This window comes from Melospiza melodia, chromosome 20 (genome assembly GCF_035770615.1).
Source record: "Melospiza melodia melodia isolate bMelMel2 chromosome 20, bMelMel2.pri, whole genome shotgun sequence".
Taxonomy (NCBI): domain Eukaryota; kingdom Metazoa; phylum Chordata; class Aves; order Passeriformes; family Passerellidae; genus Melospiza; species Melospiza melodia.
The window spans coordinates 1,091,835-1,116,073 of NC_086213.1; the positions used below are offsets into that span (position 1 = coordinate 1,091,835).

At 45.1% G+C, this 24,239-nt stretch overlaps 1 protein-coding gene across 6 annotated transcripts in view; it reads right to left on the reverse strand.

The window, feature by feature from the left end:
- Positions 1-986: 986 nt before the first annotated feature.
- Positions 987-24,239, reverse strand: part of MORC2 (MORC family CW-type zinc finger 2) — a 49,360-nt gene continuing 26,107 nt past the window's right edge. For 4 of the 6 annotated variants that reach the window (XM_063173288.1, XM_063173287.1, XM_063173292.1 and 1 more), the window contains 18 exons: positions 21,773-21,852; positions 19,577-19,659; positions 18,640-18,725; positions 15,138-15,278; positions 14,554-14,708; positions 14,298-14,426; positions 12,931-13,036; positions 7,730-7,862; positions 7,128-7,202; positions 6,641-7,015; positions 6,009-6,149; positions 5,861-5,915; positions 4,964-5,105; positions 4,447-4,638; positions 4,237-4,352; positions 3,856-3,914; positions 2,750-2,938; positions 987-1,893 (listed from right to left, as the gene is read on the reverse strand). In XM_063173288.1, the coding sequence (XP_063029358.1) occupies positions 1,825-1,893; positions 2,750-2,938; positions 3,856-3,914; positions 4,237-4,352; positions 4,447-4,638; positions 4,964-5,105; positions 5,861-5,915; positions 6,009-6,149; positions 6,641-7,015; positions 7,128-7,202; positions 7,730-7,862; positions 12,931-13,036; positions 14,298-14,426; positions 14,554-14,708; positions 15,138-15,278; positions 18,640-18,725; positions 19,577-19,659; positions 21,773-21,852 (2,326 nt within the window). In that variant the 3' untranslated portion in view covers positions 987-1,824. Of the gene's footprint in view, positions 1,894-2,749; positions 2,939-3,855; positions 3,915-4,236; positions 4,353-4,446; positions 4,639-4,963; positions 5,106-5,860; positions 5,916-6,008; positions 6,150-6,640; positions 7,016-7,127; positions 7,203-7,729; positions 7,863-12,930; positions 13,037-14,297; positions 14,427-14,553; positions 14,709-15,137; positions 15,279-18,639; positions 18,726-19,576; positions 19,660-21,772; positions 21,853-24,239 lie in introns of those variants that run through there. The other 2 variants (XM_063173290.1, XM_063173291.1) reach the window with 2 other exon arrangements.

A 24,239-nucleotide genomic window follows, 5' to 3' on the forward strand; every position in this document is an offset into this window, starting at 1 on the left:
CACTTTCTTAACATGGGAGAAGTAGGAAATCAAACTGTGCCAAGAAGCTCAAGAACTATGTAAGAACAGTTAGCCCCATTCTGGTGCCCTCTGGGTGTCCAAAATTGAAGCCTGTGTGCAGCAGCAGCTCTGAACTGCAATATAACAAAATCTCCTTCTTTAGAATGTCTGCTGTCTCCTGGGAAGGACAAAAACTTCTTTCACCTTAATAAAAAATACATCTTCTCTGGATTATTTTCATCAGAAACTGCAGTGTATCATCACAACTAATAAATCTCCAGTATGTGTGAGGAAATGGAGACTGGTGGAGCCTGTTCCTTTGCTTAAGGAATGCTGCCCCTTTGTGCAGGAGGGTGTATGAGGAGAGGAGAATACTCCTTACCTTTATTTATTGTGGAATGTCAGGCCCAGATTCGGGATGGAAGCAGTCTCACCATGTGCTGTGATAAGCACCTGTAATTCAGGTAATAAGCAAAAGCCTTCCCCCTCTTCTGTGGTGTGTAGAAACTTGGGAGTTATTCAGGACTATAAACAATTAGTGCCAAAGATTTTTGGTGCAACAGATTTTTAATTTGGAAGGGTTTGCTGCAAGACGTCCATTACACATCCAGGTGTCAATCTCCAGGGTCCATTCCACCTGACCTCCCTGATAGTGGGTACCTCTTGCTTTACACCATGTTTACAACCATCTGGCTTGCAGGGGACTCCAGTTTCCGAACGTGAGTCCACAGACACTTTGTCCTAGCAGGCCTGCGAAGCCGCTGGCCAGCTGACAAACTCTGACGAAGTCCCCTTGGCCACAAGTGGCTCACCAGGAGTTGGCTGCAGCTGAAGGATAAGGGAGAGTTGTTTTCTTTGCTGCAGGCACAGGGCCAGATGCCAATCAGCGGTGTAGGGCTCCAAAGGCTCCAAATAGCCTCTAATAATTAGAAATCTCTAATAATAAAATTACCTGGTAGAGCAAATTGAGCAAAGCAACACAAAACTGAGGGGGTGAAAATAGAACAGGGGTCACTTTATTGTCAGGTGGATGAGGAGTTGTTCTGATGCTGTACTTATGTCTCAAAGAAACAGCAGCAGAAGTGAGTGATAAAGTGACTGCAAGCAGAGAACCCAACGCCAGCATTCTTCCTCTGACTGTGAGCAGTCCAGGAGGTGATCCTCTTCTACAAGGACCTCAGCCTCTTGGCTATTACCACGGTGGCAGTTTCACCCACTTGCAGCAACCTCCTGTTCAGGAAGCTAACTGCAGGTGCCAGTGCCAATTTCCGAGTTCCACCAATGTTCCATCCCCTCTACTCACACTCATACAAGGACATCTCCTTTCCATAGCTCCAATTCATGGCTTGGCTTTCTCTACCTCAAGTTCAGTATCTTCCACAAAAAAAGCCTGACCCCCTCTGCCACAACTCAAGGCTTATTTTTTAATTGCTGCCAGCTTCTTGCTGGAGAACCAGTAAGCTAAGCAGGGTGCTCCGAGCTCCCAGGTTTAGCATATGAATATACTTGAGTTGCAAAAGCGATACTCACACTTCTACATCACTAAAACCAGCCATTGTAACAGGCACAGTTCCCATTTCTTTTAAAAATAAATATTTATAAACAAAAGGAAGAGATTCAGAGAACTACAAAGTTAAAAATTTTCCTGCCAACAGCACAAATGCTTCTCATGTACAGTCACAGGAACAAGTTGTACACCAACATGAGCGCTGTCTAAAAAACTCTCTCCTCATCAGCTGCCTCAGTCCACCTGCACAGAGATCCACATCTCCCTCTGCAGCAGCCAGCTCTTCTGCACTTCTCCACGACTTGTGCTGGAGCTGCTCAGTCACCTTTCATGATCAAGTCCTCAATATATGCATCCAGTTCATCATCTGTATTAATATCAATGTCCTGAAACCAAAGCAACAAGGAATACCAGTGAGAAGTTAATACCGAGAAACAGCACAAGAAAAGAGGAGCCAGAGCAGCTTAGCACCCTCTGTTACGTCTGGCCTGCTCAACCTCTATGCCCCAACCTCCAGCACCCTCCAGCTGCTGACAGCTTGCAGTGACAACACCCCTAGCTTTCCCTGTCAGCATCCGAAAGACAACACAGGAAACCCATCAGCACCAGATGCTCAAACAACACACTCAAGTGATGGATCTACTGTACTGATTGTGGTCAAAGAAGATTTGGTTTGGGCTCTTTTAGATTTAACACATTTTCCTAACAGGGTGAAACTGCTTTCAGATGCTTTCAGTAGCCTTTACAGGTTGATCCTGATTTTATTAAAGTAGTTTTTTTTTAGTTTAGAGTTAGTTTATTTATTTGTTTTAATTATATATTTTTTATTTTAATTTAATAGTATAACTAATATATAAATTTCACCACAACACTTTTTCATGTTGTTTGTTTAAAGGTTTGCATTTCTATTCGTGGAGTCCAGAATCTGCCCAGGAATGTGGCAAAAATTCCCTGATGAGCACTGCCTACACCTGGGGAAATTCTCAAGCAGCCTCACAGCAGAGAACAAACAGAATCTGTGCATAACATACACACCATGAGAAATCATTCTCATGTGAGAATTAACACACATCAGACTCTCAGAGCCTGGATCCCAAGTGTGGGCAGTGACAGCCAAGCTGTTCCGAGTTGAGGAAGTTGGAGCCCAGTGAGACACTGGAGTGAAACACTGTAATGCTTGGAGGTGATGAGCCAGGTGGCTACTCCGAGACAGCTCAGGGTTTGCTGCTACTCCTCACCCACCTCCTGCACTTTTTGCAGAAGGGCCATGATATTAGTCCTCAGCTTCTGCAGTTTCTCCTCTGTTTCCCTCAGCTTCCTTTCTAAGTTCCGGAGGTTTTCCTCAGAGGCTTTGGCCCGCGCATCGGCACGTGTCTGATATGAATTGCACAGGTTCTGCAGACCCACCTCATACTGCTTAAAATATTCTTTCTGTAGTAGACAAAACACAAGGTGTCACATTAAGAGAAAGCATCAAGCATCAACAAAAACATGAGCATTCACAGGCTGTAGAAGACCCAAACTCCTGGCCCCCATGATCAAATCCTCCCTGCAGCATGCCTCTGCATACTCTGCCCACCCTCATATTTACATCTGATTTGCCTACACCAGCCAGCACAGAATTCACACAGCTTTTCACATTCTTCCAGTACCAGAACTGCCCCCAAAGCTGCTTGAATTTAGATTAAGGGTGCAGTGTACTTTAAAAAGCATGAACCCACAGGTATGGTTGCAGGCCTGACATGCCCTGTAAATTCTAAGTATCCTTGGTACAGATCACCCAGACATCATAGCCTCCCACTGCAAGGTAGGGACAGCTACACTAACCAAAAGCCTCAGACACAACCAAGGTGTCCTATAGAAGAAGCAGGAATAGTAACTCCAGCAAATGCCAGCAGATGCCTGAGTTAACAGAAGAGGAGGAGATGAGACTGCCAATACACACACTTCGAGTCTGGAAGTGCAAAACAGAACAGGCTTTGGTCATGTGCTCATCTGCAGGTGGCTTTTTACAAGTGCCTCCTTGGAAAGGTCTGTCTTGGTGGTATGCTGGAGAAGGAAAAAGTAAGAGAGGCCAGTTCCCTTGCCCTGCATTGCAGCCAGCACTGGTACCAGGTAACGTTCCTCCCAGTACCAGGCTGCTGGTGGAAGCTCAGTCCTACCTGTCCTCAAATAAACAGAAGTCAAAAGTCTTATGGTGTGCAGCTGACTTGCTGGCAGTCAACCTGTTTTCCCAGGGAAGTGGGAAGGGGTTTACTTCAATGTTCTCTCACACTAAAGTAAATGGCCTATAAAGGGATTGAACCCCCACTAACGCTGTGGGCTCAAACCCTGTATGCGCCATTTACCTTAGAGTTGGACTCAATGAGCTTTGTGTCTTCCTTCCAATTCAGAATATTCTGTGAATCTGGGGATAATTATTTGTTATTAATTTATAATTTTTAAGATTGTCTCCAGATAAGTTATAAGGCTTATAAGTTTAATAGCAATGGTTAAGAATTTAAGATAGTAGCAGCCAACAGCATTCCCACACACATGTATGGTAATTAAAAACATCCTCAGACAACTCTTACAAGACTCAAGGCATCTCTCAGAGGTCTCATTCTTTTCCTCAGCTATGTTAGTCTGCCAAGGATCCAAATTATTTTTTCAAGAGTGCACTCCCGCATTAGCAAGACGCACATTTGCCATAAGAAAGGAATATGTGTGGGGAAAACACATAAACTTACTTTTCAGAAGTACTGAACTCACCAAGGGAAATGCCAACAACCCTTCTGAGCTCATGGAACTCAGCTCATTCTTGGAGATTGGAAAATTTGGAGGCAAGAAGTATCGCAAACAATTCCTGTGCAGGAAAACAAAATGCAAAGCCAGAGGTGGCAGTTTAACAGACTGAAGCAATCAGACTGCAGAGCTCACAAGATCTGCAGTGAACCCACCTAAGGATCTGGACTAGTAAGTCAACTGTTTCTTGGCTGCTGCTGGGACCAGTGGTGTCAGGCTCGATTCTGATGCAATCCGAGGTAGAAGGTTCGGCCATGACCGCATCCTCTTGCTGCTGTGTGTCTGGAGCCTGGTACTCAGGAGAGGGAGGCTTCATAAGCCTTACATCCTCACTGCCCTTCTCTACCCTGAGGAAAAGCATTAAGGGAATGTCAGGAATCTTTTTTTACATTGGACATACCTGAAACATGGTTAACAGTTTCATCAAAATCTGTACCCAAGTGTCACACAGACTTCTAGACACACAACAGCTGCCTCCAGGGCAGGCATCAGAGTGACAGACTGATGGAGTCTGTAATGCCCATTCCTTATGTAGCCCTGGACAGTCTTGACCTCACATGTTTCCTGACATGACAACAGCATATTTGTCTTCAGGATCTATGGCAATAAAACAGGCCCTTCCTCCCAAAAAAAACCCCAAGCCTCCACAATTCAGTAGCTCTAGATAGTTACCAGCGATCCCTTGGTGTGGTGTCTGTAGGGACATAATCAAACTTCACCTTCCACCGAATTGCATGCCTGACCCTTTCCACCGCTGTGACACGGCCTGTGAACCATTCCTTGTTCACACGCACTTCCACGTGCAGCCCTTTATCTGTGAGGGGGAAGCAAAGGTGTTTGTAAACATTCAGGTGCTGGAAAGCACATTCTACAGGGGCTCTAGAGATTCAGGCACCTCAGCAGGGAGAACATCTGAACCTGTGACAATGCCCTCAAGCAGTACGGACACCACCAAACACAATGGGCACACAGGTCAGCTCCTGCTGAGAAACATGAAGATGCATGGAAATGAGCTGGCAATTCCGGATGGAAGGTTTCTCCTGTACTCCAAGCTGTTTGACATTGGCTTTATAGTCTCATGATGGGCTCTAGGACAATTTGACACATGTCCCTAGTGGGCCACTTTTCAGACAGCTCCCTGGAAGCATGCTGAAAAGATGTCCTGCTCTGGCAGATGGTGCAGTACCACCCCAGCTATCACCTTTCCTGGGGTCTCCCAGGCACTCTTCTCTCACAGCAGTGCAGATCTGGATAGAGTCCTGAGCATTTTCCAGCTAGCATGGCTGCATGATCCACTCAGGATAGGTGAACATGCCATCAGCTACACCCTGCAGCCCAGCCTCACCTCTGACAACATCACATAAGCATCAGTCACAGACCTTTCCATGCCACAATTGCCACTGGTCTAATCAAAGGGTTCTCAGCCAAAATTTTTCATGCAAGTTAGAGTAATCTTGGGGTTTGGAGTTCAAATCTACACTATTTTTTATTTTAAATCTCATTGATGAAAGCACATGTTTAACTTGTACAACAGTTCTTTTTTACGTCAGATACTGGCTTATTTCTCACCTTTCTGTGCTTTCTTCAGTTCCAACAACTCTTCCTCTCCAGCACTGTCTGTGAGCTGGGAGCAGAGAGAGCTCAAATTAGCCACCTCTCATCAAGATTATAAACACCTGAAAAATACCTTCTGCTGGGGAAACCAGCACACTCTTACCTCCACCACCACCTCATTGGAATCCTTCTCTTCTTTCACTGCCAAAAATTTTCCTCGTTTTGTCCTCTCCTTTTTGGGCTCACCCTCCTCCTCAGACCCATCCTCTGGGATGTTCAAGGCCCTCTTTCGAGTGCTGGAAGCCTGAAGGAAGCAAACAAGCTCTAGCTATTAATTCCAGCCTGCTTCCAACCAAAACCTTCTTGCAGCCAAGTTAAAAAAAACAAAACAAAACAAAACAAAACAAAACCAAAAAAAAAAAACCCCAAAAAAAAAAAAAAACAAAAAACAAAAAAAAAATAAAAACCAAACAAACCAACCCCCCAGAAAAAAACCCAACACTCAGTATTTTATTTGGTAGTTAATGAGCTTTTCTGGAAGGTTTTAGAGGTGGTATATCATCATGCAAACACTCATCCCACCACCCCATGCACTTTTTTTTTCCCTGGGGAAACAATCTGGTCTAACAGGAAAGAGATGAGACCAAGGAGTGTAAATGACACCCTAACCCAAGAGTAAAGTAGAAGTTCTCTTGTCCTGTGCAGTGCCCACAGTGCACATATCACAATACAGAACAGACTGGCTTACAGGACAGTGGGTGAGGAGCTGAGGGGTTTCATCCCATTGATTCTTACCTGTAAACATTTGCCAGAGGCAGATTTCCTTACTGCTGGCACCTTGGCTGCTTTTGGATTGGGTGTCTCACGTGAGCTTTTGGGACTCTGTTGGCCAGAGAGCGACTTCAGGCTTGTACCTGGCTTGGCAAGAGTTTTTAAAGTGCTGTTAGACTTCCCAGCTGTCACAGTGTGATGGTGTGTCCTGGAAGTGCTGGCCTCCTCCTTGAAGAGCATGCTTGCTAGCCTGGGGGAGCTGGTATTTGGATGATCTGAAGAACTTTTTTTCAGCTGAGTGCAGGACTTGTGAGGAGGTGAAGATCCTGGTGGCCTGCTGGGAGCATTCTTGATTACATCAGGCAAAGGAGGAGATCGTGGGCGCTGAGATCGGGTGTGCTGAAACAAAGGAGGGTAGAGAGAGAGGAAGGGTAGAAGAGTGGGGAACTGCTGTTCAGAACAGCTAAGGAAGCACAAAAGAGTAAAAAGCCTACAGTAGGATTCCATTTACCTCCCTTGAAGGCCGTGTAGTCACTTCCAGAGGTAGTTTCTTTAAGTCAGCCTGAGATAGAATTGGAGTGGTTTTCTACAAAAAACAACAAGAAAAAAAGAAAAATTTGAAAAAAAAGAAAAAAAACTCCAAACACAAAACCAACCAACCAAACAAAAACCCAAAACCAAACAAAACCAAAAAAAAAAAAAAAAAAAAAAAAAAAAAAAAAACCAACCAAAAAAAAAAAAAAAACCAAACAAAAACAAAAAAACCAAAAACAAAATAAACCAAAAAAAGCAACAAAAAAAAAAACTGATCAGAAAGTTCATGTTTACAGGCGGCCAGGGGCTGCCTGAACCCATTCCAGCAGTTCTCCAGGCTAAACCAAACAATTATATGGTGTGTTTTGTGTTCTTCAAGAGATATTCTTTCAGCTGTCATTTCCATTTTCCCAACAGAAAATTAAAAGCAAGATGAGATGATCAATTTCTGTTGTTATAACAGCCCCAGCCCTGTGAAGGAGCATAGATGGTTTCAGACTCAGCAGCAGCCCTTTGCACAGGGAAAGGGCTGCTGCTGAGTCACACCTGCTCTGCTTAGCTGGAGACCTCCAGACTCACCTGCAGAGCTTCCAGCTTTTTCTGCTGCTGGCGGATTTTCTCTGTCAGTTGTTTCTGCTTTTCCTCATTTGATTTCAAGTCTTTTTTTAGAGATCCCAGTGGTACCTTCTGCTTCTGCTCTGCAGCCTCACATCTAGAATGGAGGGAATGCAAGACACCCTCAGTAAGGACAGCAGAACCTGTATCATCTCATGCAGGATTATCCCAACATACCATTCTAAAAGCAGCAGGAAAGCCACTTGCCTTTCTGCAGCAGCCACAATCTCAAAAGCAGTGGTTTTAATCTTGGAAAAGAAATATGAATTAAGGATGAAAAGCATAATTGCTAATAAAAAGGCATTTATGCTGGAAATCACCAATTCAGAGCCCAGGAACTCTGACAGTTGTGACAGCTTCTGTACTGCATCTGTACTCCAGACTTTTTCAGCAATTTTCCTTCCTATCACCTTATTTCTTCATATCAGTTCTTCTTTCTACATAGTTTTTTCCCTTCATAAAGGAAAGCACAGTACCAGAAACCCATGACTAAGACATTACCACAAGCCTTCCAGTCCCAAATGCCTTCTGCCTTGCCATTCAAGGCCAGGCAGTGTGCTTTGCAATATCCTGTAGCTAATTGCTTTGTCCTTTGCTTTCCTGTGGCTGTTCAGCCCATGGCCAACAACAGTGGTGAGTATCCTACTCTCCCAGGTCCTCTCAGGTGCAGAATCCTGGAAGAGTCCTTGAGAGAGAAGGAAAAGAGAAGCAGGAAGTACTCTCTCAAACGCACTGGCATCACCTTTGAAGTGCCTGGATGAGCAGCTGGCCCTCAGGAGCACTGCCAGAGGAGGAAGGGGACTGAGCCCAGGCTCATCACCTATCACCAAACAATCACAGAACGACAGACGAGGACCAGCACTGCTGGGGTAAAGTCATGGAAGAATGATTTGAGCCAGGAAAGCAGCAGACAGCCCTTTTACAACACGAGATGCAGCAGATTTCATTGGACACTGGAACCAAGCTGGTAACCTGAAGATGTAAGAGAACCCTACTCTCACTGTAGAACACTCAAAGCTCCAAGAAGCTGAGAAGAGATGATTCTATCAAGATCTCTAGCTATCAGATACACTCTGATCAGCTTTGTGAGTGAGAAGGAGCAAAAGCAGCAGTTCCTCCATCAGCCTCTTCCCTGCTGAAGCACTTTCCATAGAGTGGTTACTTCCTTGGCTAAGAAAGTGTGTGTCGTCACTGCAAAATGACTGCCTGTGAATGAAACCTGCAGTTCCCAAAGATAAAGTTGAACAAGTGGCACCATAAACAGGTTTCCCAGCACAGAAATGCATCTTCCAGCTCATGGCAAGGCTGGAAGCATTGCCAAGCTATGTCTTACAGCACAGTAAAGAACAAAACCACCTTGAGTTGTGTGACAAGAAAAATTCAGACTACTTATGGCATCCAAACCCAGAGACTGCATCACTGGAGGCAGCAAATCAGAACAAATGTATTATCTTGGTAGTCAGAATGGACTAAAACCAAGACTCCTGATAATGCTCAAGGAGCTTTGAGACACGCAATCATCTTCAGCTGGTGCTTCAGCCACCCATCCAAACGACATTTGGGATCCAACTGGATATCAGATAGGAGAATAGAGGCAAGCAAGCCTCACATTATTTCACAGTGTGAAACAGGGACACTGCCTTCTCTGTAACGAAATTGAGTGATAGTGGCACCTGGTGCTGACCTCAACAGAGACAGTTGCACTGGAGGGAGTGACTGCTTCTCATAACACAGACTGAGAAGGGCATTCAGCTCCCATGATCTGGAACACCTTGCCACAAGCAGCCACTGAAGTGCAGGTGGACAAACCAGAAGGGCAGGGAACAGCTCAGTGCCAATAGTAGACACTGTGCTGAGGCAGCCAAAACTACCATATGACCTCTGATGCCAGGACAGTCCCAACACCTGACATTGCTCTGACATTGCATCATTTCCAATTTGGCTGGATGAGACCCTGCACTGAGCCTCACAGTACACAAGCTTGAGGATGTGACCCATGTGCTTCTCAAATCCTGCCATCCTTCAGACACTACAAATACCTGTAATGGTCAGGACACAGATATGAAGGTGTCCAAACTCTGCACAAGGACTCAACAGTGCAGCACTTGGAATGTGCTCCAACCAAAAGCCAGGAGTGCTGGAGAAACTTCTACTTCATGTAAAGGACACAACTGCACTTGCTGCTGGAAAGCACATGTAAGCCTACTTAATCAAGAAATGTCCTGGAGTTATTTATTCTCTCAAAGTAAGACTCCTGAGACTCCTTTTGAAGCTAAAATGACCAGAAGTTTGGCTCACCAGTGCCAAGTGCCCCACCTGCCCTTTCCCAGCTTCCTGCACGGGGAATGTAGGATGGCACAGCATGCACTGCGGAGGTACTTGGACTCACCCCAAACAATACCTCAAAGTGAAAAGTAGCCCCACCCACACACCCCCAATTTTCAAGGTATTGCAAATAAAAGATCTGAATTCTTTCATCACTAAATCAAGTTCCTGGTAGGTGATACAATAAAGACTCCCACTTCTGCAGACAGAAGTGCAGAAATATAATGGCAGGTGAGGGGACCTGAATAACACCCTTCCATGGCTACCCTCAGGCCATCCCAGAAGCTACCAGCCCATCTAGGGTCCATTTCCACAAGCCCAGAGGCCCAAAGGCAGCTCAGGAGATGTGAACTGGGCTTTTTGGGAATTGCGGAATGCAAATCTGTTCAGAGGAACAGAAACCCCTTTTGGGGTCCTGCCAGGACTGTCCTACGGCTGCCTCAGCTCTGGTGAGCTCTGGGGCAGCCCTCTGAAACATCTTTTGGACCAACACCAGGAACCAAAAGCAAGTAAAGGAAAGGACTGAGATTATTTGGGAAGAACAAATATGGGAAAAATACACTATAACAAGGGCCAGTTGTACATAAACCTTGGGCTGGTCAGTACACCTCTGTGTACTAACCTCCATGTCTCCCCCTTTCCTAGGCAACGGCCTCTGTACTGGGGTGCAAGTGTCAGTAGCTGGAGAGGGACCACTGGTGCCAGTGCCTCATGGGCCTGAGTGCCACCAGCTGCTGTGACTACAGGCAAGTGAATGAATATGAGCCACAGGAACGTCAGGCCAGAGGAGCCAACCAGGAGGCTACCTGGGAGCAAGGGAGGGGATGTCTAAGGGTGATGCTCAGGAGCTGATCACTGGAGACATGGGTGAGTCTCACAGCTGATGGAGATGGGTATAGGGGTGTAGGCAGAACAGTGGGTGTCTCTAGGCAGAAAGCATGTGGGGAAGAGCAAGGACCCTGATCCAATCAAGACAGAGAAATCCCCAGTGTGAGACACTGGGAGGTCTGGAGGGTGTGTGCGCTATGTGTAAACAAGGAAGGAGGTCAGTACACCTCCCCCTGGGACTGCAGGCCTCAGGGCCCATCTATCCCAGTGGAAGTAACCAGAGGCTCGGGATCTGAAGGCCAGGTATGGACATGAGTATTTCCACTAGTGATCCTTCACCCTGACGAGCCAAGAGGGAAAAGGATGAAGCTGCTGGTGTGGTCTGTGGGAGCACTGCACATGCCCACTTGTGCTATCTGTGGAACTGGATGTATGTACATACACATTCTGTCTGTGTTTGTGTGTGTCTACAAGCAACATCTTCTGAACTTCACTACTCCTTCCAGCCGAAGGGCTGGGGACGTGCCAGCCCCTTAGGTTCCAGGCTCAGCCCTGCCCCAGCATTTTGTCCAGGAGCATCCTCAGCACTGCCACACTCCTCGGAGCTCTACAGCAGGAGCTCTACATACATATGGAGCAAACAGAGAAGTCAGCACAGGTATTCTCCACTGGGAGGTACCAAAAGGAAGAAGTCAGAAAGTCAATACTTTGAAATAGCATCAATATTCTGTAAAATTTTCAGCCATAGATATTAAATTCTTTATTCCAATCAAAAGTTACCGCCTGGATTCATCCCCTTTGTCTTTAAGCCCTGAGCCAAGGGACCTGACTTAGAGAGAAGCAGCTTCCCTTCCTTACACAATACAGACAAGAACTGGCTTCCAGCAGTGCTGCTTTCCACAGAGAAGCAACCTAAAACAATCATTTTCCTCACTCAAATAAATGACTACATTCTACCTACATTTTGTGACTGTAACACACATCACTGGAAAATGAACCACTGTGCTGCTTCCTCAAGCATGCAAAATGTCCCTCCTGGGTTCATCCCAACCATGTGGAATTGCTGCAGTTTGGTGTCTGATGGGTGGGAGCAGTAGGAGCAAAAAAGGCAATTGCAAAGCCCCCCTGAACTCACCTAACTCCCAGCCTGCACCATGACAGTTCTCCAATTGCCATCTATCCTGCCCATAGCAAACCTAATATAATCTAAACCTGTAATAGCATTTCTGGTGCCAGGGCAGAAAAACAACCAATGATTCAAATTCCACCATATCACTTGGTTGACAGGCTAGAGGCAGCTCTGGGGTCTACCTGGCTCCACCCGGCTCAGGCAGGGCCACCCAGGACCAGGAGCTCAGGACCCCATCTTGGAATATCTCCAAGGATAGAGACGGCACAATCTCCCTGAGAAACCTGGGCCAGGATTTGGTCACCCTCACAGGGAAAAAAGTGTTTCTGATGTGCAGAGGGACCTTCCAGCACTCCAGTTTGTGCTCCTGGTGTCTGGTCCTGGCACTAGGCACCTCTGGGAAGAGACAGGCTCTGTGCTTTTTGCAGCCTGCCTTTGTATGTTTCTATACGTCGATGAGAACGCCCTGAGCCTGATCATCTCTGGGATGGACAGCACACACCAGTGCTGGGGCTGTCCTCCCCAAGGACAGGACTTTGCCTTTTCCTAGCTGAATGTCAGGATAGGCTTCTGCTGGCCAATTTCTGCAACCTGCAAGTCCCTCTGCAGGGATCTATGACTGCCTGGTTTGTCAGCTGCTCCTCCCAGTTTGGTATCACCTGTCACTTGCTGAGGATGTCCTCTGCAATTTGCACATTGCAAATGCCCACCCAGCATTCAGCTCCCTATACAATTGCCATTGCTGCCTTTTCACAGACTGTGAGCACAACTTAAAGGTACAGAACCCCTCCAACTGTTTTCAAAGAACAGATGATCAGAAAAAAGCTCCAAATGTGCAGATAAAGCACCTTGCAGAAAAGTCTTAATATTAACTGATTCTTACCTGTCTTGTTCAGGATCAGGGTTCATGGAGCACACCCAGGTGTCAGGGTAGTTCCTCTCCACTGAGCTCAGCTGGAACGGGAGAGTCCGCCACTTCAGACAGACATCTGTCAGACAGACACTTTGCAAGTCAGAAATACACAGCCTGAGACACATGATTTTTTCCCATAGCCCATTTAATGCCCAAGTACCACACCAAAGTGTATCCAACAACAGTAAGACTAGTGGCCAAAAAAGTGAGACAGTCACAGAATATATTGAGTCAATTATTTATTTGTGCTCACAAAACACTTGAATGAAACCCTCAAAGACAACTCTACCTAACAAGAATGCAATGAAGCCTAGCACCAACCAACACCAGAGGACCTCACACTCCGGCTGCAACTATGACATACACAAACTGAATTGAACAGCCAGTCTAGACATCACAGCTCAGCCCAGCAGACAGGCTGTCTCTCAATGATACCAAAGTAACAGAAATCACAGACATATCCACTTAAAAAAAAATCTACTAAATTTTTGATGAACCAGGAACACAAATATGTTTTCCAGAGTACTGCTAGCCTACCAGGAAACCAACAGCTTCACAAAATCAAGTTCTGCCAAGAAAATCCAAATGTCCTTAAATCAGGCTCTGGAAGGATATCAACAAGGGAAGACAAGAAGGAGAAAAATTCCCTCCCCCTTCAAAAGAACCTTGAAAAGACTGAGACAACCATCAAGGCAGAAGAGCCTAACAAATAATTCCACAAGAATGGCCTCACATTCCTTCCTACAACCACATCCTTAAGTCCCGGCGTGAAAATAAGGGAGCTTGGTGTCCCTCTACCAGGTGACAAAGTGATGGTGTGGAGCTTCCCATTACTCTAACAAGGGCTTAGCCAGAGCTGTTTTGAGGTGCACAGAAGAGAACTTGCATTAAATTCCAAGGTAACTGTAAAAGGTTCCCTCTGTGCTGGCACAGTGCAGGCCAGTGCATCAGGGTACAAATTACTTGGCCACTTCCCATTGCCTGTGCAGATGTTTCACATCTTATTCTGGTGCTGGGATGGGTGCCTTTGGTGAGCTCCAGTTCATATGACATTTCTAAGGCTGTTCTCAACACTGCTACTGGCCATACCTGCCCTGCTCTGTCAGAAGATTCAGTTGAGAAGATCAGTTAGCAAACTAGCAAACTGTGCAGGAAAAGAGCTTTATGCCTGGCTGTCACAGAATACCACTGAGTGCAGACAAAGGCAAACTGCAGAGGAGACAGGCCCTAGGAAGGGATGATATCCATCCCAAATCTCCTATGCATTTAACTGTCCCATCTGCAGCCAGGAGTGCTCCCCCACCTTCCCCAGAGAGAAGCAGCTGGATCAGACGCACCGCACTGAATTGTGGTGGGGATCTCCATGGCTCTCCTGCGCTTGTAACGCAGTTCACTAGACGGAGGCTGGTTCCAGTTTGCTGATAAATAACCAAATTCATCCCAGAACTTGATGATACCTCTCTGGGCTGGAAAACAAACCATATTCTGCTCAATATGGAGTCATTATCACAAAATCACCATCTGCACTTCTGGCTGACCTTCAGCCACCCAAATTTCTCCTTCCAGACTCTGGTAATTGTGAAGTTTCACTACCTATTGCCACATCCTTCCAATACTGAGCCAAATGCTCTCCCATGGCCTTCAGCAAGTGTCGATACTCCTTGGCATCAGCAAAGTCTTGTTTATTATGGGTTGGCTCCAGAACCAAATAGGGCACATCCACCACGCCTACCACTCCTCCACATGCCCTGGAAGAGGGACACAGAGTGACACAGAAGGACACAGATTAAACCGACAGGCTGGCAACATGAACTGTCATGCAAAATGTAAGATGGGCTCAAATATTTGTACTTGCTGTCAAGACCTATTTTGCCTGTCTCTGGAATGAGGCACTAGTACTACCAGCACTCATCAGCACCAAATGGCAAGCTCCTCATACTGCTGCAGGGATGGCTAAAATATGTGTCAAGAACTCTCTATCAAGAAACCAGGAAAATATGAGGCAGTACTAAATATAATTTATTTGTCAGAATGCAAACTGAAGGCTGACAAAATGAGCAGGCCTCAGGCTCAGGAAGAATGATTAATGCAAAACATGGTTACTGTGCAGCCTAAGTCAGATATAGAAAAATGTGCCAAGCTTAAGCAAAGATTGCAGAAAAATCTGCAGGACTCACATGCCACCCTCCAGCTGTGGGCCCACCTTCTCATACATCTTGATCAGCCGACTGCAGTTATAAATGAACATGCCATCCAGCTCGCGCTGCTCAATGTTCACCCCAAAGATAAAATTCAGCTCCTTGGGCTCCTTCAGTGCCCTGTAGGGAACAAAACAGAGCCCCTAGGGATGCTGGAAATAAAACATACTATCTGCTGGTGTTAGAGAGAGGGTATGGAAGGCCAGCACCCTTGAGCATTAAACTGCTACTTCTGAAAAATACAAAACATTTGCTGAAAGAGCATTACAACTGAATATGAACAAAATACAAAAACTTTGCAATACAAATACTAATTTAGGCTGGACAGAGAATTTTTCAATTGAATATGTTTTCTCCTTCAGAACAGATTCTGGTTTTTACTTCAGATGTTTTTATTCAGTGAATTAGTCTTATGAGAGTGCTGTTGCATCCAGACTGGTCCTTTCCCATGCTATTTTGGTTTGTATTTTCCAGCTATATATCCCTTTCTAGATAAAGCATGGAAATTCAGATTTCAATAGAAAAGTACAGTCTTGATATTCTGATTCTAGGAAGTTCTCCTAATTCCAAATTTCACAAGGCTGCTCCTTAAGTTCAAAATCTAGAGGATACAACATACAGCCCAAGCAGAGCTCCTTTTTCTGCAATGTTAGGATATCAATTTGCATGATTTCTCTCTTATCTATGCAGCAGATGACTCCAAGAAAAGTTGGCCTCGAGTATGTTTGTGAACCCACAGGATTTCTCAATCTGAATCTTTGGTTACCAGGAATTCTATCTCCATTAAGGCCAAAAGCCTTGAGATTTCGATCTCTTTGTGCTATAAATCAAACAAAATCCCCGTGTCTCACAAACAAGTCCTGCTCTTCAACATACTAAATTAATCAGGTTCCACAGCTTCCCTGATACCCACGCTGAGAATTTTTCATAAGAAGGATACTCAGCCTCAGTATGGAAGTATCCTCAAATATGAGGCCCAAACCATTAACTACTGCTAGGCATAGCCTATACCATGGTCCTGCCCACCCTTCTCAATTTTGACCTGCTTTATATTCCCCACCTACCCCCATCAAGTCCTTTGCAGTTATGTACCTTATCTTAATGAGGAATTTAACTTCTGCTTAAACGGTTAGCTGAAGATAGTGGAATTCCTTAAAATGTTCAGTTGACTGTCTACTAATATCAAATATTAGGAAGGCCTGAACCACACACACATGAACCCTACACAATGATCACCTGCAGATATGAGATCTGAGTCTGTCTTAATGGTGAAACTTTTCAAAATAAATACCAAAAATAAAACTCATATTCATTTTTTGTTTAAGGCCATCATCCCTCACACCGATGCAATGGTACCCTGTGACACAGCGTCATTTAAAACAGGTGACTGTAGTACATTCCTAGGAAAACACCTGAAATAGCAGTTTTCAGTAATTTCAAATCTAAACCTTTGCCAAGAGGGGATTTGAACACTGCCAACTGCTGGGCTGGAATGTGACCTGTTGGTCTCAGCTCACTGTCGTAGAAAACCATGATTCAAGAGCATGAGCAAGTGCAGCAAAACACCCATCTCAGGGATTAATTTTCTTTTTCTAACTTCTGGAAAAGAATGTAGAGCCTTATACTTCAAGAAATAGCATGTATACTTGAGGAAGCGAAGGGAGTTGACCACATCCTTATTGATGAGCATCAAACTCCGATTTATTGATCCAGTATGCACACTTCTATAATCGTGTTAAATTAAGTTCATACATATTGCAAAACCCGAGCTCATTATTGGCTACAGATTACACACCAACCCCTCCTCTTGTTTTCAATACCTGTGGTTTGTTATTGAGACCAAAACTTGTTTTTCTCATCCTGTTATTAACTGTTCTCAAGGCCTCCATGTTTGTCACTCTGCTTTCCCATCACTATCCAAGGACAAAGTATTTACTTGTTATTAAAAAACAAGCCTGAGAACTTTGCTGTTTACAGGAACGTGTCTGAGAACATGCTGTTTACAGCTGCCTTTTACTTTTCAATCAGCTGTATATTTTCATGGCCTTTTTTCCTTCAAGCCATGTCTGAGCAAAATTCTCCAACATATACTCACCTACAAAACAAAAAGGACATTTCATTTTTATCAAAGACAACAGGAAGTAAAATTATCATCCAAACCACGGAAAATGAAGTGGTGGGTCAAAAGCCAGGGATTTAATTACTAGAAATTTAGTACCTGTCCTACTGTCTGGATTCAGAGCCAACCTGATCTTATATAGCCTTTGGAAACATGAAAGCACTTCTTTCATTGATGCACCCAGCCTCACGGAAACAGCAGAAAACTGTCTTAGGACATCCTCTGTAATTCAAGAATTTTCCAAAAGACAACAGGGATTGCTTAGTACAGAAGTTAATGTGCCTATTATGCACATCTTTCAGGATTTTTTTTTTTTGGTTTTCTGAATGAAGTACAATGCTGTAGAAAAGCATTGTACTTTTGTACAGATCAGAATCCTCTGATCTGCTTCTGATCACCAGTGATGAATGCAGGGACACAGGGAAAGCCATGTACCTGCCCAGAGTGGCTTTTTGCTGCTCAGCTTAGTAACAGGAAGAAGTATTTTGCCCATGGGCAGGAAGGGCAGAAGACTATTCACAAATTTTTCATTGCACACTAATGTCACCAAACCCAAGAATTAAAGAACAAAGGTGTAGATGGAAAAGTATGTGGAAGCTGAAGGAAACAGGTTCTCTCACAAGCTTCTTTATCATTCAGATCCTAGCTCTAGCACTTTTAAATTAAAGTTGTATTTATTTGTTTCTTTTCAGCATCTTAAGATGCTCTGGCAACAAGTCTGCAATAGTTCTGACCTAGGCAGCCATGTAAATCGGCATGCATACACATAGGGAATGGAGATGTTCTGTATCCAAATTCCCAACTTCCTCAAACTCAGCATGTGTTAAGAGCATTTGTTTCTGGTTTTCACTTCATTTGAGAAATGCAAAACAAACATATATGAAGAGTGAAATATTCCTGTGAGTACATCAAAAACCAAAGTTAACTGCCACCAGAGCTAAGCTAGAAGAATGCCTTGGGATTTCACAGCACTGACTACACCAAAACTCAGCCTTTTTGAGAAAGCATGCCTAAAATTCCTACAGCTGTTTCATTGTAACTTGCAAACATTTGTTCATCAGCCTGAATCTTATCTGCAAGTGAAAAAGCAAGACTGAAAAAAAACTGATATGAAAATCTGGTAAATATTTACAGCGAACAACCCAATCCAGAGACCCACATGTCTTTCAGCAGGTAAGAGGGAATACCAGAGGTAACCAGAATAGTGCCCCAGCTGCTCAGTTTAACAGCCCAGGTATATAAGATGCCCATGGATATTTAAGCTTTGAGCTGAACCGAAAATACATGCAAAACGGGAGAGCTATATGAGCACCTGGAGCAAACAGCCTAGGTGCTCCAGAGTTTGGAAGCCCCTGCACTCACCGCTGCTTTGCATCCTTAATCCTTTTCTTGACGTCAGCCTCCCGCCGCATGGTGATGGCAGAGTTCTGGACCTGACGCAATGTCACCTGCAAACAGGCATTGCATAGTCAAGCTGGGAAATTCATAAAATTCACTCCATTTATGATATTCTGCTCTTTCAGAAAGAGCTGAGAAGCGTTTCAAGTGTAAATAAGTCACAACTGGTAGACAGTGACAACCAGTGTGACTCCAGAGGCAGGGCAAACTTATGCTAGGTTTGGAGGAAAATGTCTACATGTAAAAAGAGGACTAAGGAAATTGCAAACAGGGGCAATGGAGCACAAGGAAACATCCAGGGCACTTGGATACTATTGTTTCCATTACATACCATTAGGAAGCTCAATGATTTTAAACTGGTGTTACTTGCTGACCTTCTAGTGCCCCTGCCAGCCCTCCTCCCAACTCCTGGCACCAGGGCTCAGCCTTGCCCCTCAAAGCCACAGTCCCACTGGAAGGAAGCAAAGAGGCCCTCTCCAAAAGCCCCTGCCCAAATGCTGCAGAGACAGCTGCACAGGCAGCAGGGAACAGCCAAAAGGCCCATAGCTCTAGTTCTGTTCCGCGGGCCACTTCCACAGAGGCTGTCAGCAAACAGCACCTGGAGTCAGGAGGTCACCTTCTCATGCAGGATATATTGGGTGTGTAGGCAGGGGAATGCCAACACACTTCTCACTTGGGCAGCACACCGTGTGAAGATGGTGAAACACACCCAGTGGTGATGAAGCCATGGAGATACCTAAATGTTGCTGGAAGTTCACTGCTGACTGGAGCCACCACCTGCTTAACCAGCACACGGCATGCTGCCATGGGGTGCTGCCCAGTCAGTATCACTCCACCACCAGTGCTCTGAACACCCCTTGGTGCTCAAAACACGACATGCTGCCAAAAGCTCAAGGCTCACCCTAGACTCCCGCGTGAGATCCCCTCCGAGGCGTAACTCGAGGGCACGGGCTTTGCTCTCCGCCTCGCGAGCCTTCTCTTCCGCTGAAACATACAGAGACAAGGATGCTGTCAGCCATTTGGTACAGACAGACACCATCAGGCATTCACCCAAAGAGAGCAATTCCAGAGAGCCTTTGCTGCACTGATGTGTACAAGGGTACAAAGGAAACACAAAAATATACAAAAATCAAACCTTACATGAGAGGGTTTGAGAGGTACACCAAAAGCACTGGGCCAGTTCACAGAATTACAGAATCAATTAGGCTGGAAAAGACCTCTGAGATCATGGAGTCCAATCTGTGACCAACACCACCATGTCAACTGGACCACAGCAATAAGTGCCACATTCAGTCCTTCCGTAAACATCTCCAGGGATAGTGACTCCATCACCTTCCAGGGCAGTTCATTCCAATATATAATGATCCATTCTGTGAAGAAATTAATCCTAATGTCCAACTTAAACCTCTCCTGGCGCACCTTCAGACTATGTCTTCTCATCCTGTGACTACCTGCCTGGGAGCAGAGACCTACCCCCACCTGGCTACAGCCTCCTTTCAGGTAGTTTCACCTGAGCATCCTTCTCTCTAAGCTAAACCACCCCAGCTCTCCTCATAGGACATGCACTCCAGACCCTTCACTAGCTCCATTGCCCTTATCTGACTTACTTCAAACACCTCAATGTCCTTCTTGAAATGAGGGGCCCAGAAATGGATACAGTACTTGAGGTGTGGCCTCACCGGTTCTGAGTACCAGGCAGGGGGGAAGAATCACTTCCCTGGTCCACTGGCCACACTATTTCTAGCACAGGCCAGGATGTCATTGGCCTTTTTGGCCCCCTGGACATCCTGCAGGTTCAGTGATCCCTGCACAGCCAAAGGCACCAGGCTGGTTTGGTGATGGCAATGTGTGACATTTTAGGGCCAATGGGACCTGTTCTCAGCACTGGGACAACAATGGACACCACTTTTCAGTGCCATACACTGAACTCCACTTTTAAGTGTCATGAAAGCCTCACAGACTGCTTCAGGGAAGAAGCTTCTCTAAATCCTACTCTTTGCATCTTCTTGAAAAGCAATGGGAGTGTGTGCTCAAGACATGCCCTGGCTATAGGACTCAATGTAAAAATAAATTCACCAATGAGGATTGAGGCATACAATAAAATCTGTTTAAGCTTCATCTTACCAAGTCTATCTTGCCAGGCTGTACTTCCTAAAGGAGGAACAGGGAACATGGCAATTCACACCATTTCATTCTGCTGCTTTTCTTTGGGGCAGGGTCACAATCACACTGCCCTCTGTGATGCTGTACAGGCTGAATGTGGCACCATCCCTGTATATATGACCTGCAGCCATGTGCAGACATGCCTAAAGCAGCTCTGACACCGGGACAGAGGACACATGCCTCCAAGTGATTTATGTATTTGATTTATGAAACCTACCAGAAGATACAGGTCACATATAAATTACTTACAACTTCCAAGATTCCTCCTTCACTATAGCTTTTTTGCATTAAGGGTTAAGGAGGGATGCTGCTTTTTGTGTTATATTTCTGGAGATTTAATGCAGCTCTAACACAGTTTAATGCTGTATTTATATGCTTGTGTGATTTATATATGCTGAATAACCAATTATGACAAACTGAGTTTTCCCTGAGGATTACAGAACTTAACAGGAAAGGAAGATTAGATGGGCAAAAGGTATGCCAGGAAGGATTAAAACCGAACAAACCAGGGCTCCCTTGTACACCCAGACCCCAGACTCTTTACATTAAGTGACAGAATAAAAATCTACTTTTTTAACTGCCTTAACAGGAAAGGTGCAGAATGAAAACATAGCCAGAAGCTCATAATATCTTAAAGGTGAGAGAAGAACTGTAGGATGACAGGGCTCAGCCAGCCTTCTGCTGGAGTGGGGGAAAACTGCTGGGACTCCAAGGGTTATCCTGTACATCTGCTACTCAGATGATGAAATGGTCTCTGGAAACAATGTACATTCCTTCCACTGCATGAACGTAAGTCTGTGTCATCTGTAGTTGCTGCAATAATACAGTTCCTGAGCAATTCCAGTGATCCCAGAGGCCGCCAATCCCAGGTCACATCATTCAAGGGTCTAGTCCTCCCCTTAGCAACAGATGAATGCATACCCTGACGACTCACCTATCCTTGCCAAGTGCTCTGCTTTCTTCACCTCTTGCTCTGCACGGGTCTTGAAACGGTTTGAAGTGTATTTGTACATCCTGTGATGATCAAAATTTATTAATCAGCAAACTCAGCAGTAAGGTCAAATCAAAATTTCATCACTGCATGAGAGAACAAGGTCCCCACATGCTACTCTACTCCTCCCAATAGATTCAATAAATGGAAGAGGTTTACATATCATGAACTGGACATTTCTGGATGAAGCTAAGCAAAATCTTTTTATTTCACAGATATTTTAGTAGTAGCTCCAACCACAATATCCTCTCTTCTTCTGCATTAACCAGTGGGGGTGAAATATATCCATATTCTTGTAGCAAATCTCAATACTTAGAGAAATAATTTCTTCAGAAGTAAAAAGGAGGAGTGAATACATATGGAAAGCTTCTCAAAATGCTCCCACCACAGCTAAATAACCTTTCCTGTGAAGAGCTGTCCACAGGTGCAGTCTGACAGGTCCATCTCACACAGGGCTATCTCAAAGTAGAACAACAATTTGGTAAGAACTTCCAAGTTTCAGGACACTTCTTTGTGTCTGACTCACAACCTTGTAAATTGTGCTGGAGATGAAGCAGCTTGTTTCACCTTCCCTGTATGCTAACATGCCAAATACAGATCCAAATTCACTGACTGCTGCAGAGTGAAAGATTGGTGCCCGTGAGGCAGAAGTTCATGAATGTGTATCACCTCCAAGCACGTCACAAGGAAAGATGACACGTAGGACAAGCAGAGCCTGCAGGAACTCAGATCACCTTAAGACATGAGGGTTTGGATATACCCAAGAGGATTAAATTTTCCAGTATTTAGCTAAAGCAAAAGCCACTAGAAATGCCGTTTTTACAGAAAGGCAAAACCACACAGAGATGTAACACTTGACTGACCAACTGACTGGAATCACACTTAGATCCTAATGAGAGACAAAATTCCCCCCAAATGCAGATAAACTGTCAGGATTTATGAGAAACAACCTTGTACTTATGAAAAGTTTTGTTTAGGTTTGTTTCTGTGGGTGAGCACACAGGGTACTGACATCAGACATAATCTCACCAACAGGAATCCCTTGCTCCCAAATCTAGAAAATTAATACCACAAGAGCAGTTCCCGGAAATACATTTTCCCAGAAATACATCTTCTGCTATTTTTAGGGATTTCCTCCCTGGGGAAAAAGCAGGCAAGTGCTAAGACTTCCAGAAATCACAGTTGGTGATTTCATAACGTCAGGAGCTAAAGAGTCAGGATTTTGGTGGTGCCATCTCTAACCTATGTAAGATTGACTAAAGCTATCTGGGGCCAGGAGACAGTACACTCTGAAAACCGGGCTGCTTTCAACATGTTGGCGTAACTACATTACTTCATCCACACCTGCCTGAATTCTAAGGAGAAAATAAAAAGACAGAGCTGAATTATCTCCCCATACCCAGCTCAGCAGGCAGGGCAGCACTTGGGGGGGACCATAGGGACAGCACTCCTTTGCTGTAAGGAACACTATAAGCAACAGTTGGATGTCCTAGATGATGGCACTGTGAACCATCACGACCTTCAAGACACTCATTCCAACTGCCTTGGAGGGTCCTTGTGGAGGCACAGGCCTTGCATGTGGCCTGGCTATTTCTACCTGCACAGCCCATATTGCTAAACAAGCTCCAACAGGTATTGGGGAAGAGATGGAAGCAATCCTTCAGGAGACACAGGCCACTCCCAGGGAAGCTGGGAATGTGGCAACACAACTGCAAAGGCTGGTGAAAGATCCACACAAAACCAGCCAGCCCCTGTCACCAGCATGTTATCACCTCCAGAAAGGTGAGGAGAGGCCTCTCCCACAGAAACATGGGTGGTGACAAACAGAAAACAAGTGTCCTGCTCAGGAGATGCACTGTTATTCCTGAAAAACAGTGCAAGGGCTGCAAAACCTTTTTTCAGTAAAGGCACTTACATACCCTAAATCCACAGTGGATTTCTATTCATTGTCCACAAACACCAACACTGGAACCTGCAGACAAGCCACTGTACAGGCTTTTCCTTCAGAGATAAAGGCAACCTGACTGACAGCAGGAGGGAGACCCCTCTGAAAGAAAAGAGCCCTTCAGATGTCCCAGACAAGCACACCAGCTACTCAGGCTGTAAGGCAGCAGCACCTCCACTGTCTGTTCCCCATCCCTTTGCTTGATCAGGAAGGTTCAGGATTTATCTGGCCCAGGCTACTGGGCCAGAAACACAGCCAAGCTAAAGAGCTGAGCATCACTGCTACATTTGCTGACCCCAAAGGAGCACCATAATGGAGGTCCCTTCCCCATGCACTCACACACAAAACAATGCTGGCACAAATGCAAGGGATTGACCCAGTATTACCCTGCTGAGCACTCAAAGCCTAGTAGATAAATGGGGATGCTGAGCTCTGGCTTCAGCTCTAAAGGAAAAGTGAGGGCAT